The following is a 19,484-nucleotide window of genomic DNA, read 5'->3' on the forward strand; positions in this document are numbered from 1 at the left end:
ATTTTGACATTTTACAGTCCAAAAACTGCCAATTGGAGCCATATTTTTTCGCTTTGGTAATAAAGGAGGGGTGGGGCGCAACGGGCGCAACTGCCGGTAATTACTGGCAGCAACATCAGGAGAATTGCATAACAATTAAATGCGAGCGAGCGAGCTTGAAAATTTTGACATTTTACAGTCCAAAAACTGCCGTTTGTAGCCGTATTTTTTTTTTTTTTTTTTGCTTTGGAAATTAAGGGGGGGGGGGGGACGCACCGCGCGCAACTGCTGGCAATTATTGGCAGCAACATCAGGTGAATGGCATAACAATAATGCGAGCGAGCGAAGAGAGCGAGCTTGAAAATTTTGACATTTTACAGTCCAAACACTGCCATTTGGAGCCATATTTTTTTCGCTTTGGAGATAAAGGAGGGGTGGGGGCGCAACGGGCGCAACTGCCGGTAATTAGTGGCAGTAACATCAGAAGAATTGCATAACAATTAAATGCGAGCGAGCGAGTGAGCGAGCTTGAAATTTTTGACATTTTACAGTCCAAAAACTGCCGTTTGTAGCCGTATTAGTTTTGCTTTGGAAATTAAGGTGGCGCACCGGGCGCATCTTACTGCTGGCAATTACTGGCGGCAACATCAGGTGAATGGCATATCAATTAAATGCGAGCGAGCGAAGAGAGCGAGTTTGAAAATTTTGATATTTTACAGTCCCAAAACTGCCAATTGGAGCCATATTTTTTCGCTTTGGAAATAAAGGAGGTGTAGAGGGGCGCACCGGGCGCAACTGCCGGCAATTACTGGCAGCAACATCAGGAGAATTGCGTAACAATTAAATGCGAGCGAGCGAGTGAGCGAGCTTGAAAATTTTGACATTTTACAGTAAAAAACAAACAAACTGCCGTTTGAAGCTATGTTTCTTCGCTTTAGACTTTAAGGGGGCGCATCGGGCGCAACTGCTGGCAAATACTGGCAGCAATATCAGGAGAGCATAATGATTACATTCGAGCGAGCGGAACGAGCGAGCTTTAAAATATTACATTTTACAGTCCAAAAACTGTCGTTCTTTTCTTAGCAATATTTTTTTCGCTTTGGAAATTAAGGGGGGAGGGGCACCGGGTGGAACTGCTGGCAGTTACTGGCAGCAACATCAGATGAATTGCATAACGATTAAATGCGAGCGAGCGAAGAGAGCGAGCTTGAAAATTTTACATTTTACAGTCCAAAAACTGCCGTTCTTAGCCATATTTTTGCGCTTTGGAAATTAAGGGGGGCGCACCGGGCGCAACTGCAGGCAATTACTGGCGCAACATCAGAAGAATGGCATAAAGATTAAATGCGAGCGAACGGAGCGAGCGAGCTTGAAATTTTTGACATTTTACAGTCCCCAAATTGCCGTTTGTAGCTATCTTTTTTGCTTTGGAAATTAAGGGGGGCGCACCAGGCGCAACTGCTGGCAATTACTGGCAGCAACTTCAGGAGAATGGCATTACGACTAAATGCGAGCGAGAGGAGCGAGCGAGCTTGAAAATTTTGACATTTTACTGTCCAAAAACTGCCGTTTGAAGGTATATCATTATTTTTTTCGCTTTGGAAATTAAAGGGGGGGGGGGGGACGCCCGGTGCGCCCGGTGCGCCCCTCTCCCTGGATCCGCCACTGGTAGTCAAGGGTGTGGGTTTATGTTCATGACCACTGGGGGAGGTATGACCAGCGAGGTGGCGTCGAAGTGACCAAGTGACCAAGCGGAGAAAGGATGTCCAAAATCTGCACTTTAGAGCATCCTCTAAACTAATTGTGCGTGTTTGTTTGTGTGTGTTTATTATATGTTCATGGAAAAGTTAGGAATTAGCCCAGGTCAAGTCTTTTCATTGGCAATGCAAGACATTTTTACATAGACTAGTATGTAAAGCAATACTGCAAAATCAATGATCTAGCTTTGATATACAAAGCGTAAGGTACAAAGGTGTACATTCTACATCACATTGCGCAACTGTAGCGACTCTTCGTTCGGATGTACTGAGTACACTGCGCACATCCTGCTTATGCAGAATGCCAACCAGGAATCACGCTGAATCACAATCTTTTGTCGGGTCCGGGGGTTTTGAACAATGTTTCACACTATATACCTATCTAATTATGGCTAAAATAAATCATAGAAAAATATCTTATTTCTTGATCACCCTTTCATTCAAAAGCAGTTTACTAACACTTGAATTACTATTTCGTTAAGTCTTTTTTTTTTTTTACCAGCGGATTGGGAGGGGGGCGCACCCCACCCCCCCCCCTCCGTAGTTACGCCACTGCTTTTGGGTGAAATAATTGGACAGATTTCTTGAATTCTAACAAAAAAGCAAGAAAATCTTTTCATCGCGGGAATTATGATTATGTGGGGTGGGGCGAATGGTGCGCTTGCCTTCCAATATTTTTATGGGGGCAACATTTTTGTTTTCTTTCAAAAGCAAGAAAATCTTCTCATTTCGGGAATTATTAATCATGGGGGGGGGGGCAAAATCAAAATATGCTTGCCCCACCAAAATGTTTATGGGGGAAACTTTTTGTTTTTCTGTCAAAAAAAAAAGAAAATCTTCTCGTCTCTGGAATTATGGAGGGGGGGGGGGGGGTGGGCAAAATGATATGCTTGCCCCTCCATTTTTTTTTCATCTTTTTTTAGTGAGGCTAAGGCTCGCTCTTGGGCTGGCAATATGGATTGGTCAGAAGTAACGTACATAGACCCTACATACTTGTAAGTAGCACACGTACATACAAACATAAGTGCTCCGTATCGTACGGATATACAGTACGGTCGATAGATAGTAAACACTGTAGAATACTAATAGGGCCTAGATATGTATAAAATCAGTGCTGCCAGAACCAGGGGTGCGAATTGATTTTGTGTGTGTGTGTGTGTGTGTGTGTGTGTGTGTCCCCGGTGCAAAATATTAAAAAAATAGAAAAGAGTAATTATTTAGCATCCGGCGTTGAGGTCGCTCGCAGACTGATTTTTTTTTTTTTTTAGGATCTGAAGGGGGGTGCGTTCGCACCAAACGCACCCCCCCTGGTGACGCCCATGTACAATGACAGTATAATTATTAAACGTACATGAAGTGAAGTGCGATTTATGTATTGTCCCCACTCCTATCCGCCACAACAACAACAACAACAACAACAACAACAACAACAACAACAACAACAACAAAAACAACAACAACAACTTTAACAATACCATATCAAATTATTTTATCCGTACAACTTAGAGGATAACTGTGCAAAGAGAGAAAGTGGTTGTTTTGTTCATTTTTTCATTTCTAAAGTGGGACACTGCATGTAGTATAATGGCTTATACTCTTAACTTTCAATCGGAGGTCCAGAGTTCGAGCCCTGGTAAATGTCAACATCCTTGGACAAAACGTTTTTACTCATCATGTCCCTCTTGACCCAGGAGTATACTGAATGGCTGAGATATCAAATAACAAATTAAGTGGTCCTAATAAAAGGTGGGTCTCAGCTTTTATTAAGACCTCTTTATTTTTTTTGATATCTCAGCCGTTCCAAAACCAATTTTTATCAAATAAACGTTGAGGTCTTTTTATAAGTGCATGCTCTTTCATATATCATAAGAGGTTTCTTATTACCTCACAAAAATTGAAACCTGAAGCCCTATCTCAAACCAAAACTGTACCATCCCGTTAATGTGTACTAGTAACTCGCAACGCTGGGGTAATGGTCCTTTGGTAAAGTATATAGTGGCGGTGATGGACTATATTATTATATCGGTTTGTTTGGATACTTTCATTTGCAGTAACCGTTCCAGTATCGGTGGATGGAGTCGATTTACCTCCCGATATCACACCTGGTAAGTTAACTTGGGTTGATTTGTTATCACTCCGCGCTAACGTGAACAAATTTCAATGGATTCCAGCGATATCGATGATTTATTGGAACAATGAAAGGCTATGTCAATAGTAATCTGATATGAAGACAGTGATGACAATTATTCTGCGGATGTTGACAATGATTGTAATGATGATAAATCAATCAATCACAAACAATAATCAAAATTGATTCGCCATTATTCCTCCAAATAACTGAAAAATAAGATATACTGTTGTGGTAGAGATTGTGAGCCTCTCTCATATACTGCTCATCCCCCCCCCCCCAAAAAAAAGTATATATATTGTTTTAAATATCAATGATGACCCCTTGATTCCAGTCTTCATGTCTGTCTGAAGTTTTGTTTTGTTTTGTTTTTTTGCTGAAATATCGATCGATAGGTGACCCTTGCCCTGACGATCAATTTCGCTGTACCGATGGCACCTGTATCGATAAAACTCTCGTCTGCAACTACTATAACACCTGCCCCTCGGGTGAAGATGAACTTTCATGTGGTAAGTTTTTGTTTTTGTTTTTGTTTGTTTTTGTTTTTTGAGATCCATTGCCCTGTTTGAAGCTGTGGAGGCGCTGTGGCATAGTGCATAAGACTCCCTACTCCCAATCGGAGGACCTGAGTTCGATCCCTATATCCAGTGCAGGTATACCTGGCAACGCTAGGGTAATAATAATGGCAGGGCTCTCAGGTAAAGCAGTGGCAACACTGAAGATGCTACTCTGGATAGAGTAGACATGATGATGATGATGATGATGATGATGATGATGATGATGATGATGATTATTGTTTATTATCATTATTATTATTATTATCATCATTATTATTATCATAATTATCATTATCATTATTATTATTATCATAACTTTATTATTATCATTATTATCATTTTTATTGTTGTTGTTGCTATTATTATTGTTATTATTATCATTATTATCATTATTATTATTATTATTATTATTATCATTATTATTATTATCATTATTATCATTATTATTATTATTATCATTATTATTATTATAACAACCCACTCCCAAGACGCAAAGATTACTAAACAACAGATAATCACGAAATACGTGTACATGATATCAAGGTCTCGCTGTCGAGAAACAACCACGATCATGACGATATATCTCGGAGCCGAACAGCCCAGCCACGAAACGGTGAAGGCACTGTCCTTATTAAGGCTGTATGGGAGATGCAGCCTTTCTGCTTAATGCCTCTGAATTAAGAATTCTAAAGGAAAGAGAGCGGGAAAGAGATCCTTGCACAAAATTGTATTATAATCCTGTTGTTCATAAACACGAATTACTGATGCTGTAAAAAATTGGTAAAGAGAGTGCCAGTCATATTCAAAGTGAATTTGCTTCATATCATTTTCTTCAATTCCGCATCTAACAAACATGATGAAAGTAGGCGAAAATGGGGAGTCAACATAAGGGAACGGTTATAGGCATTGTATTGCATATCAAGGCTTTTTCTCTCTTTCTCCTCTTTCTTGATTGTATAATGTTTCATTCAATCACTTCGTGGAATGAATTTTCCGACCACAAATTCTCTTTCGATTCAAGAAACCATAGATGATGATGGTGATGATGAAACAGCATTTATTTATTAAAAAAAACCCAAAACAATCAAAGCAGCCCCCTTCACACAATTTAGCTCTTGAAAAATACACGACAAAGCCTACGACTTTCCAAGGGTTCCGTCTGGAGATCAGGGTACCATGTTTCATTCAATCACTTCGTGGAATGAATTTTCCGACCACAAATTCTCTTTCGATTCAAGAAACCATAGATGATGATGGTGATGATGAAACAGCATTTATTTATTTAAAAAAAAAAAAACCCAAAACAATCAAAGTAGCCCCCTTCACACAATTTAGCTCTTGAAAATACACGACAAAGCCCACGACTTTCCAAGGGTTCCGTCTGGAGATCAGGGTACCATGTTTCATTCAATCACTTCGTGGAATGAATTTTCCGACCACAAATTCTCTTTCGATTCAAGAAACCATAGATGATGATGGTGATGATGAAACAGCATTTATTTATTAAAAAAACAACAACCCAAAACAATCAAAGCAGCCCCTTCACGCAATTCAGCTCTTGAAAAATACACGACAAAGCCCACGACTTTCCAAGGGTTCCGTCTGGAGATCAGGGTACCATTGACCCTTGACCTTTCCACGAGCACTGCCCCTGACCTGTGTAAGACTTATACCTTCAGTACCTTGAGAAAATTGCTTGTATATCTAGTAAATCGAAGTGAATTCGGCGATCTTTTTGTAATTAACGATAACATGTTTTCAGGTCCGTGCGAAGAAGGGGAGTGGACATGTAGTGACTCGAAGTGCATACCAAGCTATTGGAGGTGTGATTTCTATGTGGACTGCGCGGACGACGAGGTGAACTGTGGCCAAGACAATCCTGTCGGTGAGGGCAGCACACAAGCTATAAACTGAGACAACTTCTTTCTATCCCTGATATTATGCAAATATACTAGTACTTTTCCTTGAGATAATTGCTTTGCGATGTCACAATCACATTTTGACATCATTGTACAATAAACCATGGAATGTCAAACAGGCCACCATCCTGAAATAGTTAGAAATTCGTATAATCGTACATGTGAAGCTCTTTCAACCAATCACTAAAGGATTCGTTTTTGATCCAAAATATGATATGGAATGTCACAGGGTCCTTTGTTAGTGCAACACTATCAAACTTTCTAGATGTGCTTTACTAGGGAGGGGGGGGGGAGGAAGAGGTAGTGCAAATGCAAGTGACACAGACATGATGGTAATAGTTTATTTAACAAACGTATTTTTCAAATAAAAAAGCAGTAAAAAAACAAATCTGAAGAAAATGGATAAACCTTCGGTTCCCTTAAACAATAATATGTACTAAAAGGCTTTTTACACTTGCAAATTTTTCCTTAGTCCCGTACCAACGGTGGGGCTAAGGGGGGGGGGGCCTTAGCCCCACCGTTGGTACCGGACTTTCCTTAGCCCACTTTCTGTTTACACTTGTTTTTGCCAAAGTGGGCTCGCCCCACCGATAGTCCCGTACTATCTGGCCCTGCAAAATAGCAGGGTTAGCACCGCAATTGCGGTGCCAAGCAAGCGAGTGTAAACAGAACGAAAAAATAATCCGGGGCTAAGCGACGGAGATGAAGTCTGACCCCCACTGACCAATCAGAAACGAGATAATCAAGTGCTGCCGGTGCGTGCGTGTACGTGTACAGTGCACAGGTCAATTTTCTCCTTAGCCCCGGACAAGAGCTTAGTACGGGACTTATTGGTGAGTGTAAAAAGCTGAAAAAATTGGTACGGGACTAACGATAGTCCTGGGTCAGAGAAAGTACGGGGTTAAGAAACACAAGTGTAAAAAGGGCTTTAATGTTTGTAATACACGCTATAAATCTCTCATATCTGACATGCCATTTTATTTCATGATTATCAAATGAAATGTTATCGACAACAGGATGCCGGGCTTATTTGTTTTATTTCAGTTTTTTTTTAATGGTTTCTTTTCAGCTTTAACGTGTCATCTGCGTGATATAAATATCCAAGTGATTGTTTATACATATGGCAAACTATGCAAAGAGTATATACTCAAAAGTCGTTACTCATTTTTGTAATGAAGAGAGAAGTGAATGTATGTAAATATATATATATATATATATATATATATACATACATGCATAGGCATCATTCACTTCTCTGATTATTACCAAAACTGATATTGTAAAAGAATGAATAAAATAGGATGTCCAATGTCGTGCATGTCTTAAACGGGCAAAGATTAATGCACGAATAAAGAATAATCTTCCCATGGACATGAAGGCCGGTGTCAAAAAAAAAAAGAAAGAAACATACAACTGTATTTTTTTACAAGTTGCAGTAGCAGAGTTATTAAAATAGTTAAAAAAGGTTGACTTTAAATTCTCTTTATATACGTTCAAGCCTCGAATGAAAAATAACCTGTAGTTGTTTGTCGTTCCACCAACAAACAGAACCTTGATCATTCAAAAATCCAATCCTATTTGGACATCAAACTTTTTTTTCTGCTTTTCTCTCGCAGTGTTCGTGACTCTCCAAGACGACATTCCGAGGCTGTTCACGTCCCCCGGTTACCCCAATCACTACGCGCCAAAAGAAAACCAGTTTTGGTCGATCACCACGCTTAGCAGTGACCGCGTGATCCTTGTCAACGTCATCGACTTCGATTTGAGTTTGGAGTCTTTTCTGGCGTTCGGCATCGAGGGCGACATCGGTTCGTCCGCCAACCACACGGCCGCGTTTTATCATCGCCTAGAGCCGCGACAATTTCTGCTGGACTCGAATTGGGCATGGATGGGATTTTATCCCGGGCAATACGGCTACTCCCGCGGATTTAGTTTACAGATGACCGCGATAGAGAAGTCGGGTAAGCAGGTCCAGTAATAGGCCAGTTAGGAGACATGTTGTGTGCAAATGGGTAAAAATGACCTTTCTGGTTTTTTTTTTTCTCATAGTTGGTTAGTCACTTCACTCGTTTTCATAGTGACATAATACATAAGCTTGTACAATTACGACGTCATGAAATGAATGTGTGATTGTGTGAAGATGAAATCGTCAAAAGACGCGTTTCACGAAACATTGGAAAAGCACGCCCGAATATAGGCCTATTCAAAGGACACCTCCAGATGATTTTAAACTTTGAGTCTGAACATATTTAGATTGCTTACCGGGCAAAGAGTTTCAGATTTTATAGTAATTTGGATTAGGAATAAGAATATTTACAAAATTCATAAAAAAATCAAAATGACCGAGAATAATGCCATAGCAACTTCACACAAGAATGATTGGATGCTCAAAGAGGCATGCGAGCAAAAGAAAGACGCATATTCATGCATAAAAATCTACTCAGGTGAACTTGTTAAGTGGTATTGTAACGGAATGACATTGCTGTACATTGCTGTAATATGTGGGACTCCTAATTATGTCACCATCCTTGTCCAGTATAACATTTTTTGGGTGTTTTAGAGTATCGGTTTATCTGCTCGAGAACAAAAATAAAATCCCGAAATCGGTATGTAGCACTATCGATGTATGTACTACATGATGTAAAATTAAATAAATCTCGAATACCCCTGAATATAAATGCAGAGCTATCTTCTCGCATTCAACTAGCGGCTAATACGCTGAACTAGGGAAGTTCGTTTTCCATTGGAACATTTAAGCTCGATTTCCTTGGCAACCAAGGGCAACGGATACTTATACTTACGTAATTCCTATTATTTTTATGTTTTTTTTTCTTTCAATGTTTTCGGACAGCTTTCACTCCCGGAACGTGTCAACCGGGTGAGTTTCAGTGCGCGACGGACGGAGAGTGTATTCTCAGCGACTGGAGATGCGATAATTTCAGGGACTGTGCCGGGGGTGAGGACGAGGAAAGCTGTGACACTCACCCGCCGGCAGGTAAGCAGTCATACTGCACTAGGAACACCAACTTAGAAACGATCATCCTGAATCTTGTAAGGTGGACTTTAATCGCACGTATATTGCACCTTAAAAGGTTAAATTTGATTCAGATGATGCTTCATGTTTCCAACTTTATATGTATATATATGTGTGTGTGTGTGTGTGTGTGTGATAATGAGAAACGTCTTATGAAATATTATGAAAGAACATAGAATTTATATACGAATACGAATGTTTATTTAGTGAAAATTGGTTTTGAAATGGCTGAGGTATCCAAAAACAAAGAGGTCAGAATGTGGGACCAAAAGTAGTTGAATAATCTTTCAGTGAACTTTTTTTTTCTCATGATGCCTGTTTTAGTAATCATCTCGATATAAGCACAGCAGACATAAATGAAGCATACTTCAGTTTTGTTTGTTTGTTTGTTTTTATTTGAGAATAATTATATAGCTAAGTCGGCAAAGGTCGAAAGTTTTCAACAATGCGATCAGTGTCTTATAACTGGAGAAACATCAGTGTCACTTTAAAACCTAACAACTTACATTTCCCAACCTTAAAACTGCTGCATATAGGGTGAAATTATTGTATCGAATATGCTTGCTTATCACTGATGCAATCTATAGGATCGTGTACAGTGGGGAATCATCAGTTCCAGTGTAATGACGGCACGTGTATTCACGGCAACTACGTCTGTGACTATATTGTGGACTGTTCGGAAGCGGAAGAAGAAGTGGGGTGTAAGTCAACTTTTTTGAAGTTTTATCAAATAATTCTTTATCACTAAGTGATGTATTTTATCGCCTTTTCATGCCCTTTTTTCAAGCTAGGAACCATGCTTTCTAACGGAGATATGAAACTATTCATGTTGTCGGCCTATATTCCAAATCTGTTGTGCCCGTCTATATGTGATTTCATTCCACCGAGTTCCATTCTAACTGTAATGTTTTAGCATAAAACTGTGAGAATATGGTTCGTCGTTGAAGTCTTTAGTTAGAATTTCACTGTGTCAACTTAGTCCCGTGTCTAGTTGAGCCATGCTTTAGGGGTAACTGTGCCATCCCCTCCAGTAAAACTGAAAAAAAAAAATAAAAGTTACTTCCTGCGGACAAGGCCTTCGGATAGGATATATAAGGTCATATATCCCTTTTCCATACGTCACGAAATTGTGCATAGTTTAAGACATATGTCTTTAAATATTGAGTATGAAATCTTACAGTAATACACTGCAGAGTTAAAAAAAAATGAACATCTATTCACCCCATGCCACATGAGAATACTCCCCTTTTGTGTACCGAGAATAAAGACTGGATTCTTTTTTTTTCAGGGTCCGAATGAATTCAGTACTAAGCTATTATTTCCTTCCTTCATCATAAAGAAATTTCAAGTCTCATTATTCTGAGGACAGGTCTGAAATACATATCTCTACGATATACCAGCTTATGAAAGGAATCTAATTTTTAGGGTCGTAAAGGGGCACACGAACTTTAAATGAAGATGTCATGTGTGAGGAAATTATGAGACGCCTGTACGTAAAAGGTTTCAATCCGCTTCCTCGCAAAAAGCAGGGTGTGTACACCCAGTGTAATGGTCCGTCCCGACCTACCCACACCAGGGCCTCATTAAAATTGCTATACGATACCAACTCTTCCTGATATGACAGTTGTCGTGGTAACGACAAGATTCCAACTTCCTGATTGGCTATTGCTATATGGGAAGTAGCCATTCCAACTAGAGTTTCTATCGCAACATCTTTTATAAAAAGGGGCCCCCAAAATACCAGAACAATGGCATTGATTTGTGTGCATAATATGCTTATACGATATGACGGTGACAATACTGAAAGTTTCCAGGTTTTGAATCATAAAAATGCCTTAGTATTGTTGTTGTTGTTTTCAAATCCCTTCTATTGCCATTTAACAGATATATAGGTAAATTCTCCATTGAGCCTATACAAACTACTAAATATTGTCATTAGCAGAATTTTGAACTGCCCTCGCTCCCCGTGCAGGTCCGTGCGACAAACCCGGAGACTATTTGTGTCCGGAAGGGGTGTGTATCCCATCCTACTTTGTCTGCGACTGGTATCCTGACTGTTTTGATAGATCTGACGAGGCGTCGTGCGGCAGCGACAACACCACTGGTATTGAAATGAATTAAATTGAATTGAATTGAATTGAATTGAATTGAACTGAATTGAATTGAATTGAATTGATCTGAATTGAATTGAACTGAATTGAGTCGAATTGAATTGAATTGAATTGAATTGAATTGAATCGAATTGAATCGAATTGAATCGAATCGAATTGAATTGAATTTGAATTGAATTGAATTGAACTGAATTGAATCGAATTGAATTGAATTGAATTGAATTGAATTGAATTGAATTCGTTTATTGATATGATTAAAAAGACACACACAGTAAAACATAGCGTCAACAGGCTGAATTGCTGTTTATACTTTACAATTATTCAAAATTACAGTGAATAACACAATGAAAACTTTAAGGCAGAAATATAAAATAATTAATCGATAACATATAGACTTAACCGTGCATGTACAAGCTAAATTATTGATAAATATGTGAAAAAAATTTAGATATACAGAAAAAATGAAACATAAATCTGGCTTCTGACTTCCTTTCATGTTTTACATCAGCAAAAAATATTCATTCTCATTGTGATATGAACCAAAAAGTAAAAAAAAAAAATCTAATTCACTTCATCCTAACATTTCCCATTCTGCATTAGTTGTGGAACAACAAAAAATAGCAAAAAACAGCAACAAAAATGAGAACGATGAAGGGAATGTAAAAAAGAGTAAAAAAATGGAAGTGTGAGAGGGTTAGAGATCTTTTTTTTTCTTAAATTTTATATCATAGCCATTCTCTAATTTCTCCCCTGACGTATTTTGATTGTAGATGTGATCTTGGAATAAAATCGATTTTGTTCTCTCCCCATACCTGTCATCTTTAATCACCGCAGAAATATTCGCCTTGCACGTAGGCGAGACCATCAATATCACATCACCGGACTACCCCGGGGACTTTGCACCAAACCAGTACTATGTCTACATTCTTCAAACGAACGTTGGTGGCAGGATTGAGGTAAATATCGGACAAGATCAAGTCTGGGGACCGAAATTATGGGACTTTTAAAATGAAACAATTCTTACTGAGGAATGAGCTTTCAAAACAAGCAGATATTCCAGCATGTTGATCACGGGATTTGATCAATATATTCTATGATTTTCAAGATATCTTATAAGCCCGTTTTAAAAATTAATTTTCAGGAGTCCATATAGAGAAAGAGAGAAAGAGAAAAATGAAATAATATTTTACATTAAATCTCCGGATGAAAAGTCAAATACTTCCCCCTTTTTTGTTATGATTCTTTGGCAGGATTTCTCGCGAAAAATGCACCAAAATCTAATTTACCGAAGATTCATGTACAGGAACCACGCACGCGGTACACGTACTATCCCCCTACCCCCTTTACCCCTGAATGGGGGCCGGGCAATGGGAATACTGCGTGTAACAGCGATCATTGAAACAGACATTTGCTTTGGAAACATCTTTTATTGTTAAACGAAAAACAACAACAACAACAACAAACAAACATCAAAAAGACCGGAGTAGAGTAGACTTCTTACTTTACTTATCATACTTTATTCTACTTTTCCGGAAAGATGCTGTATGTATAGGTCAGAGCCTTTTCATCGATCAGGAATGTATCCTCGGCTGTTCTATATTCTTCCAATATAGCAAACATGTATCTTAAAATCAAAATTTAAGTTTAATTGATAACGAATTTCGGAATTTAGATGCTGCATGTTTAAGACGTCGATTAATCTTCTGCTTGCCCCAATAATTTCATGTCCATAGATTCGTGTGCAAAATTGTGCACATTTTACTCGTTTGCACAGAAAGGCTTGAATTTTACTCCGTCCGCAGCGTCCCTCCCCCGATCTTTTCATAGTAAAGTCGTTTAGGCCCTATATTTAATTTCATCAACGCATAATAAGGGCCTTATTATTAAAAGGTAAAGATTGCATGCTCACTGACAAATGTTAATCTTACGAATACTATAAACGTTCTTTGTAGTTGTCAAATATGACATTTATTGCTGCCTTGTAAATTCTAGCTTAGCATCTCCGAGTTTGAGGTGGAGATCGGCGGTTTTCTCACCATCGGCAACGGGGATGACCCGACCAACTTTAACTCCGCCCTGATCGCCTACCAGTACAACAGCAACCCGACCAGTGTGACGTCAGATAGTTTCATCATGTGGGTCGAGATTCACAGTGGGTCACACGGCTTTGGTCGATTCTTTGCAACAGCTGTTGCCACAAGTCTAGGTATGTCAAGTGTAAAAAATACAACATTTAACATGAAACTAGTGGATATATGACTAGCTCGCCTTGCCTTCCGTAGACAGTCTTGATTCTACAGATATTTACTTTAATCATAGGTCGATTTTTAAAGATTGTGTTGCGTTCCTATAACAAACAAACACGCGAAAATGAAATAAACCTATATTGAAGATCGTTTGAAATGGGAACAATAGATAATAAAAAAAATTCGGGTGGTATTTATCTTTTTATCGCAAGTTGCATAGAAGTCTTATTTCAAAAACAAGTGTTCGATATTCACTGGGAGATGTTCATATAAAGATTACTCCTATACTACAAGTTGTGATGGATTAAACACAAATAAATCATACATACCACTCCTGTTTAACTTCTTGTAGTATGTCAGGAAGGTCTTAAAAGTTGTTATTTAGGCTACCAAATTGAAGCATTTGTACTCATGCAAAACACCACTTGTGGTTTTAGGCCCTATATCATAAAGAAATATGTCAGTTATCATGTTTAAAGAGTATGTGCAGCCCCTGGTTACACCAATTAATAAATTGAATGCTTTACATGAGTGATGCTAGAAAAGGTGTACAAATCGGAGGTACCCGCCTATAAAGAGATGAGAAGACCTCTTTTATATAACGCAATTATCTATCTCTGGGCCGCACTATACGCAACATTTGGTTCGTGATGGCATAGAGCTCCATGGTTCAATTTAAATATGCGCTACCCACCTGGGTGATGGGTAGCGCGTTGTTTGAAAGCAACACCCAACCCTGTGGCGTTCCCACCAAGCAGGTGCAGATCTAAATGGGAAATGATTGGATCAGTGAGGGATGTTAAGACTTTTGCGTTATTGACCTGCCACGCCCATTTTCGTATCTCTTTCCGGCTCTCCACTCTCTCACATCTGTTGGTATAGTTTAAGTTGGGATGGGGGATTCAGATTTTGACTCTTTTTTTTTTCTTGCAAGATGATCAAGAGTAACTAATGAAATATGGAAGAGCTTACCATTCTAAGAGGAATTTAAAGTTTATCTAATGAAAATCAGTTCTGAAAGTTCTGAAATGGCTGAGATATCCAGAAACAAAGTAAAACGAATTGATCCCGATTGAAAGTGAGTCCAGTGGCGTATCTAGGGGGGGGGGGCAAGGGGGGCACGTGCCCCGGGCGCCACTCCTTGGGGGCGCAAAAAACGGAAAAAAAAGCGAAGAAAAGAAGAAAAAAAAAACGAAGAAGAAGAAGAAGAAGAAAAAAAAAACTCGCCCGGAAAGGGGGGGGGGGGAAGGGAGAATGATGGGGGGGGGCAGAAAACCAAATCAAACAAGATAAAAACAAAACATGATGATGACGCGGACAAAATGACAATGTTTATTGTGTTCACACAAGAATTCCATGTTCCGTAAGCTGAAATACAAAAATTTTCGGCGCGCTCGCTGCGCTCGCTCGTCAAATATATATAAAAAAGAAGGTAAGAACAAAAACTTGATGATGACGCGGACAAAATGACAATGTCTATTGTGTTCACACATGTCATTTAATATTCAGCAGGCAAAACGTTTCACTGAGCAGCGGCTGCAATTTCTTTCGTTCTGAAGCGATCGCCAATTGGATCAAAAGGCGCCAACGGTTTCGAACATACGGGGGGGGGGCGCAAAAAACCCCCAAATCAAACAAGATAAGAACAAAACGCAATGATGACGCGGAAATATACAAATTTCGGCTCACTCGCTCGTACTAATTTAGAGTATTTTTTCAAGTCCTCAGTTTGGTGGTATAAATCGTTATCTATAAGGCCGTCACTATATCTTGATTAGAATTGTAAGATTCAATAAGTAAAAAATGACAAGAGTTCCATGTTTAGTAAGCTGAAATATAAAAATTTTCGGCTCGCTCGCTGCGCTCACTCGCCAAAATTTATCAAAAAGAGGAAGAAGAAGATAAGAACAAAACGTGACGACGCGGACAAAATGACAATGTCTATTGTGTTCACACATGTCATTATAATATTTAGCAGGCAAAATGTTTCACTGAGCAGCGGCTGCAATTTCTTTCGTTCTGAAGGCGATCGCCGATTGGATCAAAAGAGGACGCCAACGGTTTCGAACATACGGGGGGGGGGGGGCGCAAAAAAAAATCAAAAAAAAATAAGAAAAAAACGTAATGATGACGCGGAAATATACAAATTTCGGCTTCAGTTTGTTGGTATAAATCGTTATCTATAAGGTCGTCACTATATCTTGATTAGAGTTGTAAGATTTAATAAGCAAAAAATGACAAAAATTCCATGTTTTGTAAGCTGAAATACAAAACTTTTCGGCTCGCTTGCTGCGCTCGCTCGCCAAAATTTATATATATTATTATAAAAAAGAGAGATAAGAACAAAACGTGATGATGACGCAGAAATATACAAACTTCGGCTCACTCGCGCGCACTAATTTAGAGTATTTTTCTAAAGTCCTCAGTTTGTTGGTATAAATTGTTATCTGTAAGGCCGTCACTATATCTTGATTAGAATTGTAAGATTTAATAAGCAAAAAATGACAAGAATTCCATGTTTTGTAAGCTGAAATACAAAAATTTTCGGCTCGCTCGCTGCGCTCGCTCGCCAAAATTTATATATATATATATATATATATATATATTATATAAAAGAGAGATAAGAACAAAACGTGGTGATGACGCAGAAATATACAAATTTCGGCTCACTCGCGCGCACTAACTTAGAGTAGCTGAAATACAAAAATTTTCGGCTCGCTCGCTGCGCTCGCTCGCCAAAATTTATCAAAATTCGCTACATTTAAATCACCCTCAAAAGACCCCTTTTAAGTGCTTGAAAAAAGCATATCATGTAGACTTTGTTTAAAGTCCCTATCGGGATGGGGTTGGGGTTGAACACTTTTTCAGAAATTATAAAGGGGCGCAATTTTCACGCTTGCCCTGGGCGCCGTTTCCCCTAGATTCGCCACTGAGTGAGTCCCACCTTTTATCATAAAAGGACCGCTCTGTTTATGAATATCTCAGCCATTTCAAAACCGATTTCATAAAAAAAACACACACACACATTTTTGTTTTGAATTCGTCTTTGCTCTTTCATATTCTATAAGAGGTTTCTCATTATTTTACCCCTTCCCCCAAAAAAAGTTTGAAATCTGAAGCTCCTTCTCAACCAATGAACTATAGGCCTATTATACTCATTCCATCAATTTTATCATGACTGTAATCTGTGGAAAATTAAAGGTACCTCTGTTGGACCTGCCGTACTCCCCATTCCGTTGTTGCTATCTCGGATTAAATTAGATTCTTGATGATGTTACAATGACAATGTCAGCTCCCCCCCTACAAATTTTGTGATTTGTCTTTAATTGATTAAAACGCAAGTCTCCATCTTTTCTTCCCCAATTGACGTTAGTATAGAGAAGATAATAGGTATAATGTAACTGTCTCCATCTCATTAACATTTCACCCTTTATTCGTCATGTAGGGCCTATGGTTGGTCTACCGGGTTTTCTGTATCATTGTCGTCGAGTGATATCTTAATGGGAGGAGGAATAAACTATAAACCTGTCTACAGCGGCCATCCAAGGGAGATGGGAAAAAAGTGGTCGTTGTAGACAGGTGGCCGTTATAGACCATGGCATTTCTCTTGGGGGATTGTGTTTCGTGGTCGCAAACGGCGGATAGGACGGTGGTCGCTTCAGACAGGTTTGACTGTAAATATGTTTCCACCTTCCGGAGCCGGGTGATAAGGGTGTGGTCAAAGAGGTTCTATTAATGAACCTCTTCGGGTGTGTGGTACATGCGCGGTGGGAAAGTGCGTTCTTCTCAATTCACTTATACACCAATGTCCCTCCTCTCTATCTCGTCAAATGATCGTCGATCCGTCCGCCGCGCTCGCACGGTATATATCTCTCGCTCTGCCTGATTATGAACATTAACACGAACCCAGTGGCAGCCTACGTTGTTTGGTAATTCGAGCTGGTAGACATTTACATTGGTTTTCTGGTTTTCTGGTTTTCATTTTTATCCTTCAGTTCTTAGTACCGGTCAGCAGAGGCTTTTCTCGACACTCCGGAACTGCACTAGTGTTCGCAGAAAATAATCTAGAAAACTACAGGCCTAAATAATTTCTATTCTCAAATGTTCGGGCCGCCGCCGTAGCCAGCTAGTGAAGTGTTCGGCTGAGCTTCAGCCCCCCCGAAGTCTGGCTCCGCGATCCTCTCCCTCACTGGCTGCTATTGGCTATCCTGACTGCTTCCTCAGGAGGCGCGGCCTGTATTTAGCTGTGGCTTGTTGTCACTTGTAACGTCAGACATCTACCGCCAATAACTCACTGGGATAGCTCTCAATTGTCTCCCATCTTAGGAAACAGGCTTTTAAGCTTTAGGATCAACTATTCCTTTAGGATCAACTATTCCTATGACTTTTAACTCCCGTGTTTATTTTCATTCTCGATCGAAATTTAGAGTGTGAGCCAGACCAGTACCAATGCCCAGAGAAGTGCATCCCGGGGTCTTTCCGCTGTGATGTGTGGCACGACTGTAACTATGGAGAAGATGAGCTGGAATGCGGACATGGTAACAAGTCCACAGGTAAAATAAGGGCTCATATCCTTTAAGCATAAAGTTGTTTACAGCAAACAGATGGGCATAATTTATTCACAAACAAAACAAAATGTGATCGTGCACCACAAAACAAACAAAAAGTCATACCCCTTGAATTAAAGTGGGGACTCCAAAAAGGTGAAATGGTTCACCCAAGTCAATCTTGAGTTTTTCATGTTTTCTGAACTATCCTTCTACAGTATTCTTCAGTTTGGTATCATAGCATGAATCAGAAAGAGTGTTTTTATTTAGCGGTTTTTCTACAACCCTTTTTGGGGGAAGAGTAGAATGATCAGGATTGTAGAGGCCGCTTTTCTTGTCTTGAAATCCTTCGCACACTCTTCACTTTCAAGTCTAATAACTTTTGAAGGGATGGCGCTACTGCTTTGAAAGTTAGCAGTAATCATGGGCAGAATATGCTTATAGAAAATGCTCAATTACAGTGTAGTCTGATAATCCCTTCATTGTTGTTGCACGGGTTGTTTACATCCTGTGTTTTGTACCTTTCATGGCACAGCTAGCACAGCTTGGTAAAGATTAGGCACTTGAATAGACTGTGTACTTCAGAGCCTCTTTTCTCAGTTCACACTTTACCAGAGTGTTTGCTTTCTTTCCAGTATTTAGGTAGGAATGGGGAGTCCATTTGAATTGAGTTATACATCCTTTTTAAGCTTAGAGTCTGCTCTTTCAGAATCTGCCCTTAACTAAAAATCCATGTCTGGCAACTCTTTGTTTGTTTTGTGGTGCAGGGTCACAAATAAACCAAAACAAAAGTAAAAAAAAAGAATCTTTTCCTCTTGCAAACCAAGTACTGTTAGTGTTGATTATATATCCTCTTAATGAAATGCCTGGTAAACTGAGCCTAAAAAAGCAGGCAGAACATTGGTGACGATATAGTGTAAATTTGAGACAGGAATGTACCAGGGGATTATTTAATGGGGTGGTGTGTGTAGGTCATCCCCCACCCCTAACTGCGACAGCCGCCACACCTGCGTGTGGCGGCTGCGCCGTGCTCCCATAAAAGATCTTCATGTTGAACAAACGGGTGCCTTTGCGGCGCTATATTTCCTTAATTTTTCAACAGAAACTACTAGGAATACTTACATGGGTCGATGAAACCTAAATGACTATCATCGGCGACTGTTTGATGCATTTCATTGCTTGTGATGCACAAAATGATGTCTTATA

General features: G+C 39.4%; 1 protein-coding gene across 1 annotated transcript in view; it reads left to right on the forward strand.

Moving 5' to 3' along the window:
* Positions 1-6,173: 6,173 nt before the first annotated feature.
* Positions 6,174-19,484, forward strand: part of LOC139738450 (uncharacterized) — an 89,102-nt gene continuing 75,791 nt past the window's right edge. The window contains exons 1-8 of the mRNA XM_071649074.1: positions 6,174-6,306; positions 7,957-8,301; positions 9,192-9,335; positions 9,962-10,075; positions 11,347-11,478; positions 12,320-12,441; positions 13,478-13,691; positions 18,159-18,284. Coding sequence (XP_071505175.1) covers positions 6,174-6,306; positions 7,957-8,301; positions 9,192-9,335; positions 9,962-10,075; positions 11,347-11,478; positions 12,320-12,441; positions 13,478-13,691; positions 18,159-18,284 — 1,330 coding nt within the window. The remainder of the gene's footprint in view (positions 6,307-7,956; positions 8,302-9,191; positions 9,336-9,961; positions 10,076-11,346; positions 11,479-12,319; positions 12,442-13,477; positions 13,692-18,158; positions 18,285-19,484) is intronic.

Source organism: Diadema antillarum, unplaced genomic scaffold (assembly GCF_040938485.1).
Source record: "Diadema antillarum isolate AM-2024a unplaced genomic scaffold, OU_Dant_1.0 seq00000743_RagTag, whole genome shotgun sequence".
Classification (NCBI taxonomy): domain Eukaryota; kingdom Metazoa; phylum Echinodermata; class Echinoidea; order Diadematoida; family Diadematidae; genus Diadema; species Diadema antillarum.